Source organism: Procambarus clarkii, chromosome 89 (assembly GCF_040958095.1).
Source record: "Procambarus clarkii isolate CNS0578487 chromosome 89, FALCON_Pclarkii_2.0, whole genome shotgun sequence".
In the NCBI taxonomy this organism is placed as follows: Eukaryota; Metazoa; Arthropoda; class Malacostraca; order Decapoda; family Cambaridae; genus Procambarus; species Procambarus clarkii.
In genome coordinates, this window is record NC_091238.1 from 9,973,755 (window position 1) to 9,993,125 (window position 19,371).

Here is a 19,371-nt window from a genome sequence, read left to right on the forward strand (position 1 = left end):
CAAGACTCTGCTACAAATTAGAGATATTGTCAGGCAACATCACCGTGACAAGGTAACTGAGGAAAGGAGGATAGAAGCACAAACCAGTGAATCTGTACGATGGTACAACATGGTTGCAGCTGGCAATCCCAATCAGTATGGCCGAAGAGGAGGACGACGAGGGAGAGAATCTGTAATAGCGAGAATCCGTCTTGGATACAAATATCCATGGAGATTCGAAATGGAAACAACAGTTGATCAGCGAAGTTGCAGAATCTGCGGTGAGAGTGATGGACACCACCTTGACCACTATCTACGTGAATGTGAACACCTGAGAGACATAAGAAATATGTGTAGAGTAATAAACCTATCATACCTAGTTTTAAAAGTATGAATAGTATTTGCTTCCACAACCTGTTCCCCAAGTGCATTCCATTTTTCTACTACTCTCACGCTAAAAGAAAACTTCCTAACATCTCTGTGACTCATCTGAGTTTCCAGTTTCCACCCATGTCCCCTCGTTCTGTTATTATTACGTGTGAACATTTCATCTATTTCCACTTTGTCAATTCCCCTGAGTATTTTATATGTCCCTATCATATCTATCGTGTGTGTGTATATATATGCATATGTACGTATATCTGTGTGGGTGTATGTATATGTATGTGTATAAAGTATATATGGAAGCTGATCAGAATTACATTTCACCTTTGTAAAGGCACATTAATGACACTGTAAAAGACACATCTAACACTTTATGTAGGGCATACGTAAATCTGTGTATCTATGTATTTACGTATGTAGGTTAGCCTAGCATTTTAAAAGCACCGAATCACCTTCTGTCGTTGAGTGTTCAATAAACCCTTGAACTGTATGTTTAACACTTCTCTAACCCTGTCCATGGAGGACAGAAGAAAATGTATATATGCTGGTTAGCATTGTAAATGTCTGGCCACGTCTGTGGTAGAAAAAAAAGTGTTATACAGTAATCTAAAAGCTTCCTTATTCAAGGAGGTCCCCCCCCCCCTGTACTCAAATAGTTGTGCTTGCGGAGGTTGAGCTCTGGCTCTTTGGTCCCGCCTCTCAACTGTCAATCAACTGGTGAATCAATCAGTGTGTGTGTGTGTGTGTTGTGTGTGTGTGTGTGTGTGTGTGTGTGTGTGTGTGTGTGTGTGTGTGTGTGTGTGTGTGTGTGTGTGTGTGTGTGTGTGTGTGTGTGAGACCTGGACTGCAGGTATACTGTCAATATGGCGGTGTGTCCACTCACAGGATGAGTGACGCTGCCCAATACTGTCCCGCCTCTCAACTGTCAATCAACTGGTGAATCAATCAGTGTGTGTGTGTGTGTGTTGTGTGTGTGTGTGTGTGTGTGTGTGTGTGTGTGTGTGTGTGTGTGTGTGTGTGTGTGTGTGTGTGTGTGTGTGTGTGTGTGTGTGAGACCTGGACTGCAGGTATACTGTCAATATGGCGGTGTGTCCACTCACAGGATGAGTGACGCTGCCCAATACTGTCACTATGGCGGTGTGTCCACTCACAGGATGAGTGGCGCTGCCCAATACTGTCAATATGGCGGTGTGTCCACTCACAGGATGAGTGACGCTGCCCAATACTGTCACTATGGCGGTGTGTCCACTCACAGGATGAGTGACGCTGCCCAATACTGTCACTATGGCGGTGTGTCCACTCACAGGATGAGTGGCGCTGCCCAATACTGTCACTATGGCGGTGTGTCCACTCACAGGATGAGTGGCGCTGCCCAATACTGTCAATATGGCGGTGTGTCCACTCACAGGATGAGTGACGCTGCCCAATACTGTCACTATGGCGGTGTGTCCACTCACAGGATGAGTGACGCTGCCCAATACTGTCACTATGGCGGTGTGTCCACTCACAGGATGAGTGACGCTGCCCAATACTGTCACTATGGCGGTGTGTCCACTCACAGGATGAGTGGCGCTGCCCAATACTGTCACTATGGCGGTGTGTCCACTCACAGGATGAGTGGCGCTGCCCAATACTGTCAATATGGCGGTGTGTCCACTCACAGGATGAGTGGCGCTGCCCAATACTGTCACTATGGCGGTGTGTCCACTCACAGGATGAGTGGCGCTGCCCAATACTGTCAATATGGCGGTGTGTCCACTCACAGGATGAGTGGCGCTGCCCAATACTGTCACTATGGCGGTGTGTCCACTCACAGGATGAGTGGCGCTGCCCAATACTGTCACTATGGCGGTGTGTCCACTCACAGGATGAGTGGCGCTGCCCAATACTGTCAATATGGCGGTGTGTCCACTCACAGGATGAGTGGCGCTGCCCAATACTGTCACTATGGCGGTGTGTCCACTCACAGGATGAGTGACGCTGCCCAATACTGTCACTATGGCGGTGTGTCCACTCACAGGATGAGTGGCGCTGCCCAATACTGTCACTATGGCGGTGTGTCCACTCACAGGATGAGTGGCGCTGCCCAATACTGTCAATATGGCGGTGTGTCCACTCACAGGATGAGTGACGCTGCCCAATACTGTCACTATGGCGGTGTGTCCACTCACAGGATGAGTGACGCTGCCCAATACTGTCACTATGGCGGTGTGTCCACTCACAGGATGAGTGACGCTGCCCAATACTGTCACTATGGCGGTGTGTCCACTCACAGGATGAGTGACGCTGCCCAATAAACTCGCCCCTCGGGGCAAAATTTAAAAGTTCAAAAGTGAAGTCAGAATTTATTATTATTAACATCTTTATTGACAAAATTAATTACAATTTTGCCTAATCTGAGGATTTTGATAGTCTTATTAAATTGAGGTTAATACTAGTATTCACTGTCACGCAGGACAGAGGGTCATACATAAGACAATAGGTCTAAACTGTAGGCTGAAGCACATATATATCACGGTTACAATCAATGTTTTAATGTGTGGATATGTGAAAACAACTTTCTATTGTGCACTGCCACACAAGGGCAGGGATGGGTTCATAAGTGATGCAGCTTAGAGTATAAATAGAAATTGTTCTTCATTCTTTAAAATGGACAAGCAAATTTTGGGTAAATTGTGAAGTCAGAAGGTGAACTATGGCCGCCACTCCGGCAAGAGAAGGAACAGCTGACCAATTTGATCAAGTTTGTGATAATCATTTAATAGAGACGTGGTTGAGCTCTGCTAATTAAACTGGTCTAACTGGTTCGTGGAGTGTTAATGAACAAGTAATTGGTGAGGGTTGGTACTACCTCCTGCAGCAGGTAACCTCACAGCTCTCTACGGCGCCAGTGTCAGTCTCTCAACACAATGGTACTTACCTTCAGTCCATCTAATAATAATGTACACACATTTACACTTGAGTGCTCTGAGAGAGTACTTATGTCTGTGTTATCTGATAACAAAATATGTTGTTGAATGTAATGGGTAAACGAAGAGGAATGAAACAGGGAGCGAAGTGTGGTGGGAAGAGATGAGGGCGGGAGGGTGGTTGTCCCCTAGTGTGGGCGCCGCCATATTGGAGGCAGAGGCCAGGGCGGCCCGGGGCACCAGTTACCCACACCTCTCCTCGCACAGCACGCCGCCTCATTATCACTTTATTACACCTTATTATTAACATCTTACTACATGCTCCTCACACTCCCAGGCTCTGACACACACAACCACTCTCTCTCCCTCTTTATGTTCTCTGTGTGTACCTCTGCCTCTACTACCCTTGTTGTGCTTGTGGGGGTTCAGCTCTGGCTCTTTGGTTCCGTCTTTGGCCCACCCCCACAGATGGTGGCCCAGTATGAGACGCCCCACAGCTGGTGGCCCAAGATGAGACGCCCCACCCCCACAGCTGGTGGCCCAAGATGAGACGCCTCACCCCCACAGCTGGTGGCCCAAGATGAGACGCCCCACTCCCACAGCTGGTGGCCCAAGATGAGACGCCCCACTCCCACAGCTGGTGGCCCAAGATGAGACGCCCCACCCCCACAGCTGGTGGCCCAAGATGAGACGCCCCACTCCCACAGCTGGTGGCCCAAGATGAGACGCCCCACTCCCACAGCTGGTGGCCCAAGATGAGACGCCCCACCCCCACAGCTGGTGGCCCAAGATGAGACGCCCCACCCCCACAGCTGGTGGCCCAAGATGAGACGCCCCACGCCCACAGCTGGTGGCCCAAGATGAGACGCCCCACTCCCACAGCTGGTGGCCCAAGATGAGACGCCCCACTCCCACAGCTGGTGGCCCAAGATGAGACACCCCACCCCCACAGCTGGTGGCCCAAGATGAGACACCCCACGCCCACAGCTGGTGGCCCAAGATGAGACGCCCCACTCCCACAACTGGTGGCCCAAGATGAGACGCCTCACCCCCACAACTGGTGGCCCAAGAGCCTTGACCTACTTGATGGAAACCAAGCCCCACAATTTTGAATTCTAAGATGAGATACTTAGTGTGTAATTCTAAGATGACATTGGGTATCCGACAATACACAAGACACAACCAGCTTCTACCACAACTGATGGACTCCAGAGCCAACCTCCGGCTGTGAGACCACAACCACCAACAGCGGACTACGCCCCGGACGCCTCAGTCCAGGAACTCTCAGTAAGAGCTCCATCGCCGCCACACTTCCCCTACACCTCGTCATGGAGGCCACGTCACCCAACAATGACAACAACACAGCCATGACACCTCGCAGCAAGACTCACACTAACATAAGACCTCGAGACCTTCACTACCTCACCACCACTATAACTGGTAGAGCTAACCCTCAGAGACCACCCCCTTCCCCAGAGAAACCTATCCATCCACAGATCTCCAGTATCAGCTATTGGTAATGGCTCCACTTACGGGCTATTCATGCCCTTGCCACCTTTTGGGTGGCTTAAACTTTATCAATCAATCAATCAAGGCACAAACATAATTTAGCCTCAGCAAGGCGGACAGCCCGTCTGTTATCATAACATTGTGTCAGCAAGGCGGACAGCCCGCCTGTTATCATAACATTGTGTCAGCAAGGCGGACAGCCCGCCTGTTATCATAACATTGTGTCAGCAAGGCGGACAGCCCGCCTGTTATCATAACATTGTGTCAGCAAGGCGGACAGCCCGCCTGTTATCATAACATTGTGTCAGCAAGGCGGACAGCCCGCCTGTTATCATAACATTGTGTCAGCAAGGCGGACAGCCCGCCTGTTATCATAACATTGTGTCAGCAAGGCGGACAGCCCGCCTGTTATCATAACATTGTGTCAGCAAGGCGGACAGCCCGCCTGTTATCATAACATTGTGTCAGCAAGGCGGACAGCCCGCCTGTTATCATAACATTGTGTCAGCAAGGCGGACAGCCCGCCTGTTATCATAACATTGTGTCAGCAAGGCGGACAGCCCGCCTGTTATCATAACATTGTGTCAGCAAGGCGGACAGCCCGTCTGTTATCATAACATTGTGTCAGCAAGGCGGACAGCCCGTCTGTTATCATAACATTGTGTCAGCAAGGCGGACAGCCCGTCTGTTATCATAACATTGTGTCAGCAAGGCGGACAGCCCGTCTGTTATCATAACATTGTGTCAGCAAGGCGGACAGCCCGTCTGTTATCATAACATTGTGTCAGCAAGGCGGACAGCCCGTCTGTTATCATAACATTGTGTCAGCAAGGCGGACAGCCCGTCTGTTATCATAACATTGTGTCAGCAAGGCGGACAGCCCGTCTGTTATCATAACATTGTGTCAGCAAGGCGGACAGCCCGTCTGTTATCATAACATTGTGTCAGCAAGGCGGACAGCCCGTCTGTTATCATAACATTGTGTCAGCAAGGCGGACAGCCCGTCTGTTATCATAACATTGTGTCAGCAAGGCGGACAGCCCGTCTGTTATCATAACATTGTGTCAGCAAGGCGGACAGCCCGCCTGTTATCATAACATTGTGTCAGCAAGGCGGACAGCCCGTCTGTTATCATAACATTGTGTCAGCAAGGCGGACAGCCCGTCTGTTATCATAACATTGTGTCAGCAAGGCGGACAGCCCGTCTGTTATCATAACATTGTGTCAGCAAGGCGGACAGCCCGTCTGTTATCATAACATTGTGTCAGCAAGGCGGACAGCCCGTCTGTTATCATAACATTGTGTCAGCAAGGCGGACAGCCCGTCTGTTATCATAACATTGTGTCAGCAAGGCGGACAGCCCGTCTGTTATCATAACATTGTGTCAGCAAGGCGGACAGCCCGTCTGTTATCATAACATTGTGTCAGCAAGGCGGACAGCCCGTCTGTTATCATAACATTGTGTCAGCAAGGCGGACAGCCCGTCTGTTATCATAACATTGTGTCAGCAAGGCGGACAGCCCGTCTGTTATCATAACATTGTGTCAGCAAGGCGGACAGCCCGTCTATTATCATAACATTGTGTCAGCAAGGCGGACAGCCCGTCTGTTATCATAACATTGTGTCAGCAAGGCGGACAGCCCGTCTGTTATCATAACATTGTGTCAGCAAGGCGGACAGCCCGTCTGTTATCATAACTCGCTCTACACTCCATAGTTCTTAAACATTCTGCTTCACCTACTGGGAGAGGCGCGGGTCCTGTGAGCCCGGGGGGGGGGGGAGGGTTGCAAGGAGTCCAGTCCAGGGCGCAGGGAGGGAGAGCCCCCCCCCCCCTGACCGAGTCTCCACGCCCATATAGTCATACTGGCTTAGTGTTTCGTCATAATTAACTTACCTTGAGCCTCCACCTTGAGCCTCCACCTTGGGGCTCCACCTTGGGGCTCAAGGTAGAGCAAGGATTAATGAAAATATTTTAAATATGCGCCATCTATTGTTTAAACTGGAGGTCAGTTTGGGTAAAAGTTGAGAATCCTTCGTTTAACTTTATGGTCACATTTCCTTATATGTGACTATATTTACAACTTTATTTACATGTAATCAACTTCAATGTTAACGACCAATAATACTGAACCATCTTCCACTCGTCAGGCCCTGGTCCTGGGACAAGGGCCACCAGGTGCTGGTCCTGGGACAAGGGCCACCAGGTGCTGGTCCTGGGACAAGGGCCACCAGGTGCTGGTCCTGGGACAAGGGCCACCAGGGCCCTGGACCTGGCCACGGGAGGGGGGGCGGGACCCCCGGCCGCCACGTGCGGGTGAGACAGTTGAGGGTGGCGGCGCCCCGCAGGACGATGAGTTGCCCACAATTACAGCATCAATTCATTAACCACTTACGGGCAGTTAGGCTACGGTAATGGACCATTCCCCGCACTAGAATTTGTAACCATGATTGATGACCAGTGGAGGGGGGGAGGGGGGGAGGGAAGGTCCGGGACACCCGCCCCCCCCCCCCTGCCATTTCCTCGTGCACAGGTTCGCTTGCAGTGCTAAAATGTGTATTGCAAAGCTGGTAAACTGTTTGTATAATACTGCGTTTATGATCATGTGGAGTTTATGCTTGGTGTGATCCAGGATATTGGTCTCCTAAGTTAATGACGACCATGCAAGTGGCATTGAGAGCCAGCCAGTGGGCGGGGCTCGTGCAGGGAGTGGGCGGGGCTAGTACAGGGAGTGGGCGGGGCCGAGAACCACGAGGGCCTGTGATTGGCGGGAGAGCAGCAATATTGTTTACTTAATGTTGTGGTGGCGCAGGCAGCCGGCGGTGGGTGATGTCTCCCAGCTCTAGCTGCTACTCTCTTCTTTGGTCAATAAGCAACATGTGACTACTGTAAGCTTCACGTCTCCTTATATATAAATAACCCCAAATAGATCAGGAAATTTCTGAACGACTTGGGCCGTACTCTGAGAGAATGTGGGGTCTGGCCGCCTGGGCCCCGCCACGCTCACACATCTATACTCACGCACCGCTAAACTATACTTTTAAAAGGCCGTCGTAATATTTGCTACTCTCCACTACTGATTGCTCGTACGTTATCTGAATGTTAACAGTTTATGGCCCGGTTTTTAGGAGAGGGTCCACCCACGCCCCTCTGCTGCTACAGTTTCTGGTCAGCCAATGGCGTGTAGCACACTTGTGACATCATTCCCGTATAGCCAATAGTTCAGCCCATATTAGTGACGTCACTCATCTCGCTCCTCCCACCTTCGATCTTGTGTTCGAGAATACTTGTAAGGAAAAATGATCTAATCAGAAATTGTTAAGCTGTATGATATGTTAATACTTTACCAGTCATGAGGTCTCCTCCCAGCGTTACTGAAATATAACTATTTGTAAATATTTAACGTGAGAGTTATGTATGGTGGTAGTTGTGGAGGCCCCGCCCCCTTGCTCACCTGAGCACGTGGTAGTGGGGTCAGGTGAGGCCCACACCTGGCCGCCACCTCCTCACCCGACCACCTCATAACACACTCATGCTGTGGATAAGAACCATGTGTATTATCTCCCGGTGATCTTTTTCTTGGTGCTCAGGAGTTACCCATCTATATCCAGCCAGTAGTGTTGACAGCAGCACACTTGACTGTATACAACTGGCGGTTACTGCTGACAACGGTCAGTGCCGGACACACCTGACATCTCTCCGGCTTACAGGTAACCTCAGTACCTCTCACAGGTAAGGGCGTCCGGAGCCCTTTACCTCCCTCAGGATGAGCGACCACTCGACCCGCCTTGCGTCACCTAGACCTAAGGTGGAGCCTCACTCGGCCCCCGGCAGCCCTCACCTGGACGTTACGCTGCCGCTGGAGCACGACCACAACACGCCGCTACACACACCATCCCGCAAAGTCCCCACGCCCACGCCACCCACCCACGAGGTGCCGACGCCCACGTCATCTGCCCATGGGGTACCGAGGCCCACGCCACCCGCCCATGGGATACAGACGCCCACGTCACCCGCCCACGGGGTACCGACGCCCACGTCATCTTCCCACGGGGTACCGACGCCCACGCTACCCGCCCGCGAGGTGCCGACGCCGACGCCACTGGACTTGAGTCAGCGGGAAGCCGAGCGAGGTGCCTCCAAGCGGCGTGAGGTCTCCGGCGTGACGCTCTTCCCCGGCCTGACCATCACGCCCGGCCGGGGCGACGACGACCCCGACAACGACGAGGACGACGACGTCCCGCCCACTCCCTCACCCTCGCCGCCAGAAAACTCCTTCCCCAGGTTCCATTTCGGTCGAGCCGTGCCCGGCCGAGGCTCAGAGTGTCGCAAACTTCCCGCCCGTGACGGCTCTCCTCCTCCCGCCCCTGCCCTGGGCCGCCCGCGGGAGGGTGATGGGGTGGGCGTGGAGTCGTGGTGGTACCCGGGGGTGGTGGGCGGCGACATCTTCCGTGGGCTCCCGGACCTGCCGCTGCCCTTCCCTGGCCTGCCAGCCTTCCGTAAGTGTCACGTCTCTCAACCTCCAGCACGGAACACTGATCCGTGTCCTTGTTGCTACTTGTACTCTGTCTAATACCTAGTTACTTACCCAATGGTTGCCGTAACGTGTCGTGTTGGTGGTGGTGCTCCGTGACGTGCAGACATTACAGCCCGTCCTCCTCCTGACACAACTTACACTCACCATGGGCACAATGGTTCACACAGACACTAACGGACACTACCATCTACAATTTTGCTACTATTGAATTTGGACAGACCGCAAAAGTTTGTTTATTTATGTTGCAAATTAACCCTAACCATCCATGGCCTAACACACGACTCTGAGGCTTAATATAGTACATATATGCTATATTAAGCCAAGGAATATTTGCATTTGATTTTAGCTTTATTTTTCCCGGACTCTATAAAGTTAATAGTACCAAATTCTAGTGTCTAATTGTCCATTGTGTCAATATATAAACGATGGTTGACATAGGTACAAGGAGTAATGTGTAAACAGGAGAGTGGTTGATATATTGTGACCTCGGCTACAGCGACCAGTAGGCCTCACCGCTGCCCTAGACCTTCACTCCACAATCTCAGACCGCGTAATGTTGTTGTTAAAGATTCGCTACTTGGAACAAAGAGTTCCAAGTAGCACGGGCTATGGTGAGCCCGTAGAGCGCGTGAATGTGCCTCAGTTGTGCCAGTGGTTCTGAAGGTTCCCATAATTGCCCCTTAACCACCACGTCTGCCATTATTGTTCTAAATTATATAAGTACACATTTATTTGTTTTACCTAAAAACATAATTCTATTGCAACCATTTATTCTATCAACTTACACAACAACTACAGTTTTGGGTGCTATGAATGTGCGCATTTATCTACTTATCTATCTCTATCGGATGTGCTTTGTATAGCAGCGATTGTCAACCGGGGTTCCGCGGAGCCCTCAGCCTCCGGGAGACATCACTGGGAGCTCCGCATGACATAGTGATAAACAGACTAATCCTTATCATATGCAAATGCTTCGATAATGAAGACTAGCTGCAGAAGCTAAACTACTCAGCACACATTTGTTCCTCACGTGAATCACTCGAAGAAGTCACTGCAAGATCCTCCACAAAATGCATTGACTTCAAGCGACAAAATCCTTAATATAAAAGATTAAATCTTTGGAAAAATCATGTTGCGAAATGAAATGTTGAAATGTTTCAACTTCTGTTGGGGCTTAAGAGTGAAGAATTATATCTGTAAATTTTAAGTCTTATTGAAATCCATCTGGAAGACTGATGATCAGACTCCAACACTACTTCCTCTCCCTCTCAATACAACTGTATGAGTGTCCGAGGGACCCATACTCTCTACACAACTGTATGAGTGTCCGAGGACCCCATACTCTCTACACAACTGTATGAGTGTCCGAGGACCCCATACTCTCTACACAACTGTATGAGTGTCCGAGGGACCCCATACTCTCTACACAACTGTGTGAGTGTCCGAGGGACCCCATACTCTCTACACAACTGTATGAGTGTCCGAGGACCCCATACTCTCTACACAACTGTATGAGTGTCCGAGGGACCCCATACTCTCTACACAACTGTATGAGTGTCCGAGGGACCCATACTCTCTACACAACTGTATGAGTGTCCGAGGACCCCATACTCTCTACACAACTGTATGAGTGTCCGAGGGACCCATACTCTCTACACAACTGTGTGAGTGTCCGAGGGACCCCATACTCTCTACACAACTGTATGAGTGTCCGAAGGACCCCATACTCTCTACACAACTGTATGAGTGTCCGAGGACCCCATACTCTCTACACAACTGTATGAGTGTCCGAGGACCCCATACTCTCTACACAACTGTGTGAGTGTCCGAGGGACCCCATACTCTCTACACAACTGTGTGAGTGTCCGAGGGACCCATACTCTCTACACAACTGTATGAGTGTCCGAGGGACCCATACTCTCTACACAACTGTATGAGTGTCCGAGGGACCCATACTCTCTACACAACTGTATGAGTGTCCGAGGGACCCATACTCTCTACACAACTGTATGAGTGTCCGAGGGACCCCATACTCTCTACACAACTGTATGAGTGTCCGAGGGACCCATACTCTCTACACAACTGTATGAGTGTCCGAGGGACCCATACTCTCTACACAACTGTATGAGTGTCCGAGGGACCCATACTCTCTACACAACTGTATGAGTGTCCGAGGGACCCCATACTCTCTACACAACTGTATGAGTGTCCGAGGGACCCATACTCTCTACACAACTGTATGAGTGTCCGAGGGACCCATACTCTCTACACAACTGTATGAGTGTCCGAGGGACCCCATACTCTCTACACAACTGTATGAGTGTCCGAGGGACCCATACTCTCTACACAACTGTATGAGTGTCCGAGGGACCCCATACTCTCAGTGTTCTGCTGGTGCAGATGATTATCGCCACACACAGGAGAGCCATAAATATATTGCCTACGTTAACAACGTGTCATATGTGTGAGAGAGCCGGTCCTCGTCCAATCAAAATCATAAACAGAAATCGTCTCTTTTCAGTTGAAAATTAAATCCGTATTTGTTATCTTAAATTCGACTCCGAATTAAGTATTTGTGTACTAAAACCACATGCTCAGGTGTTATATTAGAGATATCATCATCTCTAATTAAATATTAGAGATCTAATGAAGCAAATATAATGATCTAAATTGGCTTCAGAAATAATGTTTTAACCCACATTGCCCTGTTGATATTGCCCTGATTTATCTTATACTTTTCATCATTGTAAATGGGTTTTTTTTACACATATGGTTGATTTTTTATTAATAAACATACATTTTTGATATTAATAAATATACAGGGTGTCCCAAAAGTCTGACTTCATAAGCAAAGTATAAAAGAAAACCACTAGGATTATATTTTATTTCTTAATGAACACGTAGCTTACCAGTTACAACAAATGTTCAAAAGTTTATAATAATCTTCCTAGAACAATCCAGGCACTAAAGGATATCATAATAAGACAATTTGAAGCCATAAACTCAAATATAGTTTTTCCAAGCTTAGAAATGTTGGAAGGTCTTGTGTTGAACGTGTTGGAAACTATTGAAGTAAATGATGCCATTTGGACAGGTTTTGTAACTCATAAACTGACTGATAATTAATAAATTAAATTATAAAAATCTTAGTGGTTTTCTTTTATACTTTGCTTATCGGGCCTGACTCTTAGGCCACCCTGTATATTATATAGTAATTTTTATATAGGGTTCCTTGAGATATAAATATTTCAAGGGTTTCACAAGGGTAAAAAGGTTGTGAACCGTAGCCAGAGCAGCGTTTCGTAACCCTTGTTACCTTGAAATAATTCCGGGTCTGACCTGAGATAAACACACGGACTTTATTGTCAACTGAAAAGGAGACGATTTCTGTCTCTCGATACTGGTTAAATAAGGACAACATTTCTAAAAAATACATTTGCATATGATTAGAATTAGCCTACTTATATCTATCTCTTGTAGAACCCCCAAGTTATCTTGGGATTCGCAGGACCCCCCTGTTACCTTGCAGTAAATAGGTACCTGGGAGTTAGTCAGCTGTCACGGGCTGCTTCCTGGGGGTGGAGGCCTGGTCGAGGACCGGGCCGCGGGGACACTAAAAAAAAAAAAGCCCCGAAATTATCTCAAGATAACCTATCTCAAGATAACCCCGGTTGAGAAACGCTTCTCCAAGAGAATATATTTCCAACTATTCTGACACCAAATTAATATTTATAACCGAAAAATAATTGAATAAACATGAAACAATTGTAAACATTTCAAACATTGCTGAGTGGAACCCGCCCAGAGACCATTTTTTGTTATTAACACATTTAGGTACGGTACATTTGTGCAGCTGCTGTAGACTATATGAAGGGGGAACAGTGTGTCAAAAAGGTGCGTGGTGCTAAAATCCCCATCACACAGGATGGTTAGTCATACAGGCACGTGATAAGTAGTCTACAATGGCAGACTCTGGGTGTATTATAAGGATAACATCATTAACACAAGAGTGAAGAGCCAGACTGCCAAAGTACTACAAGCTCCACGTTAATCACACGCCATACTTCACACTCGACTCCAGGAAAATGGCCTCGGGAGGATGTTTAAAATTGCTGATATTTCTTAAAGAATTTAACTCAGGCTTACCTAGACCAGCCCAGGTCCGCCCTATTTCCCTTGCAAATTTAGGTGAGGCTCACCACAAGCATCTGGGCTTTTACTTTGGACAGACACACACACATTATCTCTCATAGCATAGACTAGGGGGGGGCTACCCGGCATTGTAAACGTCTCTCTCTCTCTCTTTACCTATCTGTATCTCTACCTATCTGTATATATTTATCTCTCTATCTAGCTATCTCTATATGGTACCTATATTTTTATCTAGCTATCTTTATATAGTAGTCCAGATGGGGCCTGACAGCTAAGTGGACAGCGCTTCGGATTCGTAGTCCTGAGGTTCCGGGTTCGATCCCCGGTGGAGACGGAAACAAATAGGCACACTTTCTTTCACCCTGGTGCGTTTGTTCACCTAGCATTAGATAGTTACCTTGGAGTTAGAGAGCTGGTACGGGGTGCTTCCTGGGGATGTGTAACAAACAGGAGGCCGGGTCGAGGCCCGGGCTGACATGTGGAGCACAACAATCCACGTCACAACTACCAAGTCATCAACACTACTCTACAACAGATAGATGAAGAAAAGTACCGCGGAGTCGGACTCCATCATTTACTCAATGTTGCACAACAAGCGGCAGCGGCACTAAAAAAGCTTACCAAACCCTGGGAATAATCAAGCGTGTGTGTGTATGTCTGTATGCGTGCATGTACTCACCTAGTTATGCTTGTGGGGGTTGAGCTTCGGCTCTTTGGTCCCGCCTCTCAACTGTCAATCAACTGGTGTACAGGTTCCTGAGCCTACTGGGCTCTATCATATCTACATTTGAAACTGTGTATGGAGTCAGCCTCCACCACATCACTGCCTAATGTATTCCATCCGTTAACTACTCTGACACTGAAAAAGTTCCTTCTAACGTCCCTGTGGCTCATGTGGGTACTCAGCTTCCTCTCCTTTCTTAACACTGGTAGGAAAAGAGGTGAATGTACGTACCACTGTGCATAGCCTTGTGATACACAGAGAAAGAGAAACCAGACACAGAAGTGTGAACATGAACGTCTAGAATAAGCAGGAGGGAATTAGATTCACATTCAACTTTTAAATTGATAAGAGCCAGATGGTTAAGAGATTAGAAGAAAGGCTGGAACAGGCTAGTGTTATGAGGCCACAGAGCAAAACTGTCATCAACGTAGCGAAGCCCGAGAGAGGGACGAGTATCAATAGTGAGAAGGAAAACTGTTTCAAAGTACTCCATATAGCGACTGGCAAGAGGAGGGGCGAGCGGGGGGCCCGTAGCCTCACCATCAAGGTGCACAGCTCTTGTGCCTGCATTCTCATCCTCTGTTTACCGCAAGGCTACATACTGGTAATATTAACATTTAATTCATATACCAATCAAATTACTGTGCGAGAACACGCCCCAGTAACGTGGCTAACAACACATACTATCCAGGATAATCCTGGATAGTCCAGGATGATCCTGGACGACCCACGATAATCCTGGACGATCCAAGAGAGTCCAGGACGATTTAGGATAGTCCAAGATAATCCAAGACGGTCAATGGCACTTCAGGATAGTCCACGACGGTCCACGACAGTCCAGAACGGTCCAAGAAATCTAGAAGAGTCCGTGACTGTCCAAGATAGTCTAGAGCGGTACAGAACAGTAAAGGACGGTGGCATCCTCGTCACTTTCCTCCCACTTCACACGTTTGGTTTGGCTTATAAATTTAGGTTCAGGATGTAAAAATTATATATGTAAAAACTACCGGTGCTTTTATGAGTATAAAGTAATCAATCGATACACGCGCGGAAATGTATTTGTTTGTGCAAAGGCAACATTTGTTTGCTAGTAAATTGAGAAGCCTCTCTGTATATACACAGGTTTCATACGGGGCCCTTTCATCATTTTTTTTAAACAAACGTAGATGAGCTAAGAGTGTACATCATCAACAACTTATAATGGTGTCATTATGGTGACCACACGAAGGGTTCACCATCATTCACCTGGCTGACAATGACACAAAGATGGCGGAGGTGTAGCCTCTGAGGAGCCCGAGTGCACAAGTCCCTCTACACTCTACGACACTCTACACAAGTCCCTCCCAGGGCCCTCCTGCCTTATTACAACCAAATTGGTCAGCACTAAACATAATTCCTTGTTATAATTGGTGGTGAGGCGTGGCGCCCCACCGCGGCCAAGTTTGGCACCAATTACAGCTCCGGCGTGATAACAGCCGCCGGGGCTAATGACCCATTCCTCCGCTCCCTCATTATTTGACGATGGGACGCCAACTATCCTGTAATTACGGCGACTGAGGCCAGGTAACCCACAGTCACCTCTTGTCTGTGGCTTAGTGGGTGAGTGGTGGACCCGCCACCCAGAGTGTCAGTACCCACCAGCCAGAGTGTCAGTACCCACCAGCCAGAGTGTCAGTACCCACCAGCCAGAGTGTCAGTACCCACCAGCCAGAGTGTCAGTACCCACCAGCCAGAGTGTCAGTACCCACCACCCAGAGTGTCAGTACCCGCCATCCAGAGTGTCAGTACCCACCAGCCAGAGTGTCAGTACCCACCAGCCAGAGTGTCAGTACCCACCAGCCAGAGTGTCAGTACCCACCAGCCAGAGTGTCAGTACCCACCAGCCAGAGTGTCAGTACCCACCAGCCAGAGTGTCAGTACCCACCACCCAGAGTGTCAGTACCCGCCAGCCAGAGTGTCAGTACCCACCAGCCAGAGTGTCAGTACCCACCACCCAGAGTGTCAGTACCCACCAGCCAGAGTGTCAGTACCCACCACCCAGAGTGTCAGTACCCACCAGCCAGAGTGTCAGTACCCACCAGCCAGAGTGTCAGTACCCACCAGCCAGAGTGTCAGTACCCGCCAGCCAGAGTGTCAGTACCCACCAGCCAGAGTGTCAGTACCCACCACCCAGAGTGTCAGTACCCACCACCCAAAGTGTCAGCACCCACCAGCCAGAGTGTCAGTACCCACCACCCAGAGTGTCAGTACCCACCACCCAGAGTGTCAGTACCCGCCAGCCAGAGTGTCAGTACCCACCAGCCAGAGTGTCAGTACCCACCACCCAGAGTGTCAGTACCCACCACCCAGAGTGTCAGTACCCACCACCCAGAGTGTCAGTACCCACCAGCCAGAGTGTCAGTACCCACCAGCCAGAGTGTCAGTACCCACCAGCCAGAGTGTCAGTACCCGCCACCCAGAGTGTCAGTACCCACCACCCAGAGTGTCAGTACCCACCAGCCAGAGTGTCAGTACCCGCCAGCCAGAGTGTCAGTACCCACCAGCCAGAGTGCCAGTACCCACCACCCAGAGTGTCAGTACCCACCAGCCAGAGTGTCAGTACCCGCCAGCCAGAGTGTCAGTACCCACCAGCCAGAGTGTCAGTACCCACCACCCAGAGTGTCAGTACCCACCACCCAGAGTGTCAGTACCCAGCACCCAGAGTGTCAGTACCCACCACCCAGAGTGTCAGTACCCACCAGCCAGAGTGTCAGTACCCACCAGCCAGAGTGTCAGTACCCACCAGCCAGAGTGTCAGTACCCACCACCCAGAGTGTCAGTACCCACCACCCAGAGTGTCAGTACCCACCAGCCAGAGTGTCAGTACCCACCAGCCAGAGTGTCAGTACCCACCAGCCAGAGTGTCAGTACCCGCCACCCAGAGTGTCAGTACCCACCACCCAGAGTGTCAGTACCCACCAGCCAGAGTGTCAGTACCCGCCAGCCAGAGTGTCAGTACCCACCAGCCAGAGTGTCAGTACCCACCACCCAGAGTGTCAGTACCCACCAGCCAGAGTGTCAGTACCCGCCAGCCAGAGTGTCAGTACCCGCCAGCCAGAGTGTCAGTACCCACCACCCAGAGTGTCAGTACCCACCAGCCAGAGTGTCAGTACCCACCAGCCAGAGTGTCAGTACCCACCAGCCAGAGTGTCAGTACCCACCAGCCAGAGTGTCAGTACCCACCACCCAGAGTGTCAGTACCCACCAGCCAGTGTCAGTACCCGCCAGCCAGAGTGTCAGTACCCACCAGCCAGAGTGTCAGTACCCACCACCCAGAGTGTCAGTACCCACCAGCCAGAGTGTCAGTACCCGCCAGCCAGAGTGTCAGTACCCACCAGCCAGAGTGTCAGTACCCACCACCCAGAGTGTCAGTATCCACCACCCAGAGTGTCAGTACCCACTACCCAGAGTGTCAGTACCCACCAGCCAGAGTGTCAGTACCCACCAGCCAGAGTGTCAGTACCCGCCACCCAGAGTGTCAGTACCCACCAGCCAGAGTGTCAGTACCCACCACCCAGAGTGTCAGTACCCACCAGCCACAGTGTACTACACCAGCACACTACCGCCTACCACAGTGTACTACACCCCACAGTGTACTACACCAGCACACTACCGCCTACCACAGTGTACTACACCCCACAGTGTACTACACCAGCACACTACCGCCTACCACAGTGTACTACACCCCACAGTGTACTACACCAGCACACTACCGCCTACCACAGTGTACTACACCCCACAGTGTACTACACCAGCACACTACCGCCTACCACAGTGTACTACACCCCACAGTGTACTACACCAGCACACTACCGCCTACCACAGTGTACTACACCCCACAGTGTACTACACCAGCACACTACCGCCTACCACAGTGTACTACACCCCACAGTGTACTACACCAGCACACTACCGCCTACCACAGTGTACTACACCCCACAGTGTACTACACCAGCACACTACCGCCTACCACAGTGTACTACACCCCACAGTGTACTACACCAGCACACTACCGCCTACCACAGTGTACTACACCCCACAGTGTACTACACCAGCACACTACCGCCTACCACAGTGTACTACACCCCACAGTGTACTACACCAGCACACTACCGCCTACCACAGTGTACTACACCCCACAGTGTACTACACCAGCACACTACCGCCTACCACAGTGTACTACACCCCACAGTGTACTACACCAGCACACTACCGCCTACCACAGTGTACTACACCCCACAGTGTACTACACCAGCACACTACCGCCTACCACAGTGTACTACACCCCACAGTGTACTACACCCCACAGTGTACTACACCCCACAGTGTACTACACCCCACAGTGTACTACACCCCCTTCCTCCCCAGCTCTGAGAAGACAACATGTGCCAGGTATTGATGACTGGTCTTTGATGATAGGTTGTGGGCCGCGGCGGCTCCCACGGCGCTACTGGCTTAAGGGCGAGTTTCAGCCCCTCCACCACCACACTCTCTACATAACCACACACGCGCCGTTCGGATCCCGATCGTCTCCCTCATTTCATGTGTTTAGGTGATTATTACGCGTGTGGGGAGGGGGGGGCGGGGGGGGTGTGGGTAGGGAGGCTGGTGTGGTAATCTGTGTATCAGGAAGCTCTTCCCTCCTCCTACCCCCCCCCCCCCCCGCCCCAGTAAGGAGATACGGCCCTAATTTGTTAATTATTGTTTAAGTGGTTACACTGTTTAGACCTTAACTGGCCTCCTGAGTCTTCCCCGGGGAGGTAATTCCTGACTTGTTATCCTCCTCCATCATCACTTGTTATCCTGCTCCACCACCATCAGTTATCCTGCTCCACCACCAGTTGTTATCCTGCTCCACCACCGCTTGTTATCCTGCTCCACCATCGCTTGTTATCCTGCTCCACCACCAGTTGTTATCCTGCTCCACCACCGCTTGTTATCCTGCTCCACCACCAGTTATCCTGCTCCACCATCGCTTGTTATCCTGCTCCACCACCAGTTGTTATCCTGCTCCACCACCAGTTGTTATCCTGCTCCACCACCGCTTGTTATCCTGCTCCACCACCAGTTGTTATCCTGCTCCACCATCAGTTGTTATCCTGCTCCACCACCGCTTGTTATCCTGCTCCACCACCAGTTG

General features: G+C 50.1%; 1 protein-coding gene and 1 long non-coding RNA gene across 2 annotated transcripts in view; one reads left to right on the top strand and one right to left on the bottom strand.

Annotated features, from left to right (window-relative positions):
• LOC138359152 (uncharacterized) overlaps positions 1-19,371 on the bottom strand; it is a 62,631-nt gene that overhangs the window by 15,898 nt on the left and 27,362 nt on the right. The window lies entirely within an intron of this gene.
• LOC138359151 (uncharacterized) lies at positions 7,291-10,556 on the top strand. Its single transcript, XM_069317964.1, has one exon. It carries the CDS (start codon positions 8,546-8,548, stop codon positions 9,350-9,352), a length of 807 nt encoding a protein of 268 aa, XP_069174065.1. The 5' UTR covers positions 7,291-8,545; the 3' UTR covers positions 9,353-10,556.

Excerpts from the sequence above, each read along its gene's own strand:
- LOC138359151 (XM_069317964.1), top strand. The coding sequence starts at position 8,546 with ATGAGCGACCACTCGACCCGCCTTGCGTCACCTAGACCTAAGGTGGAG.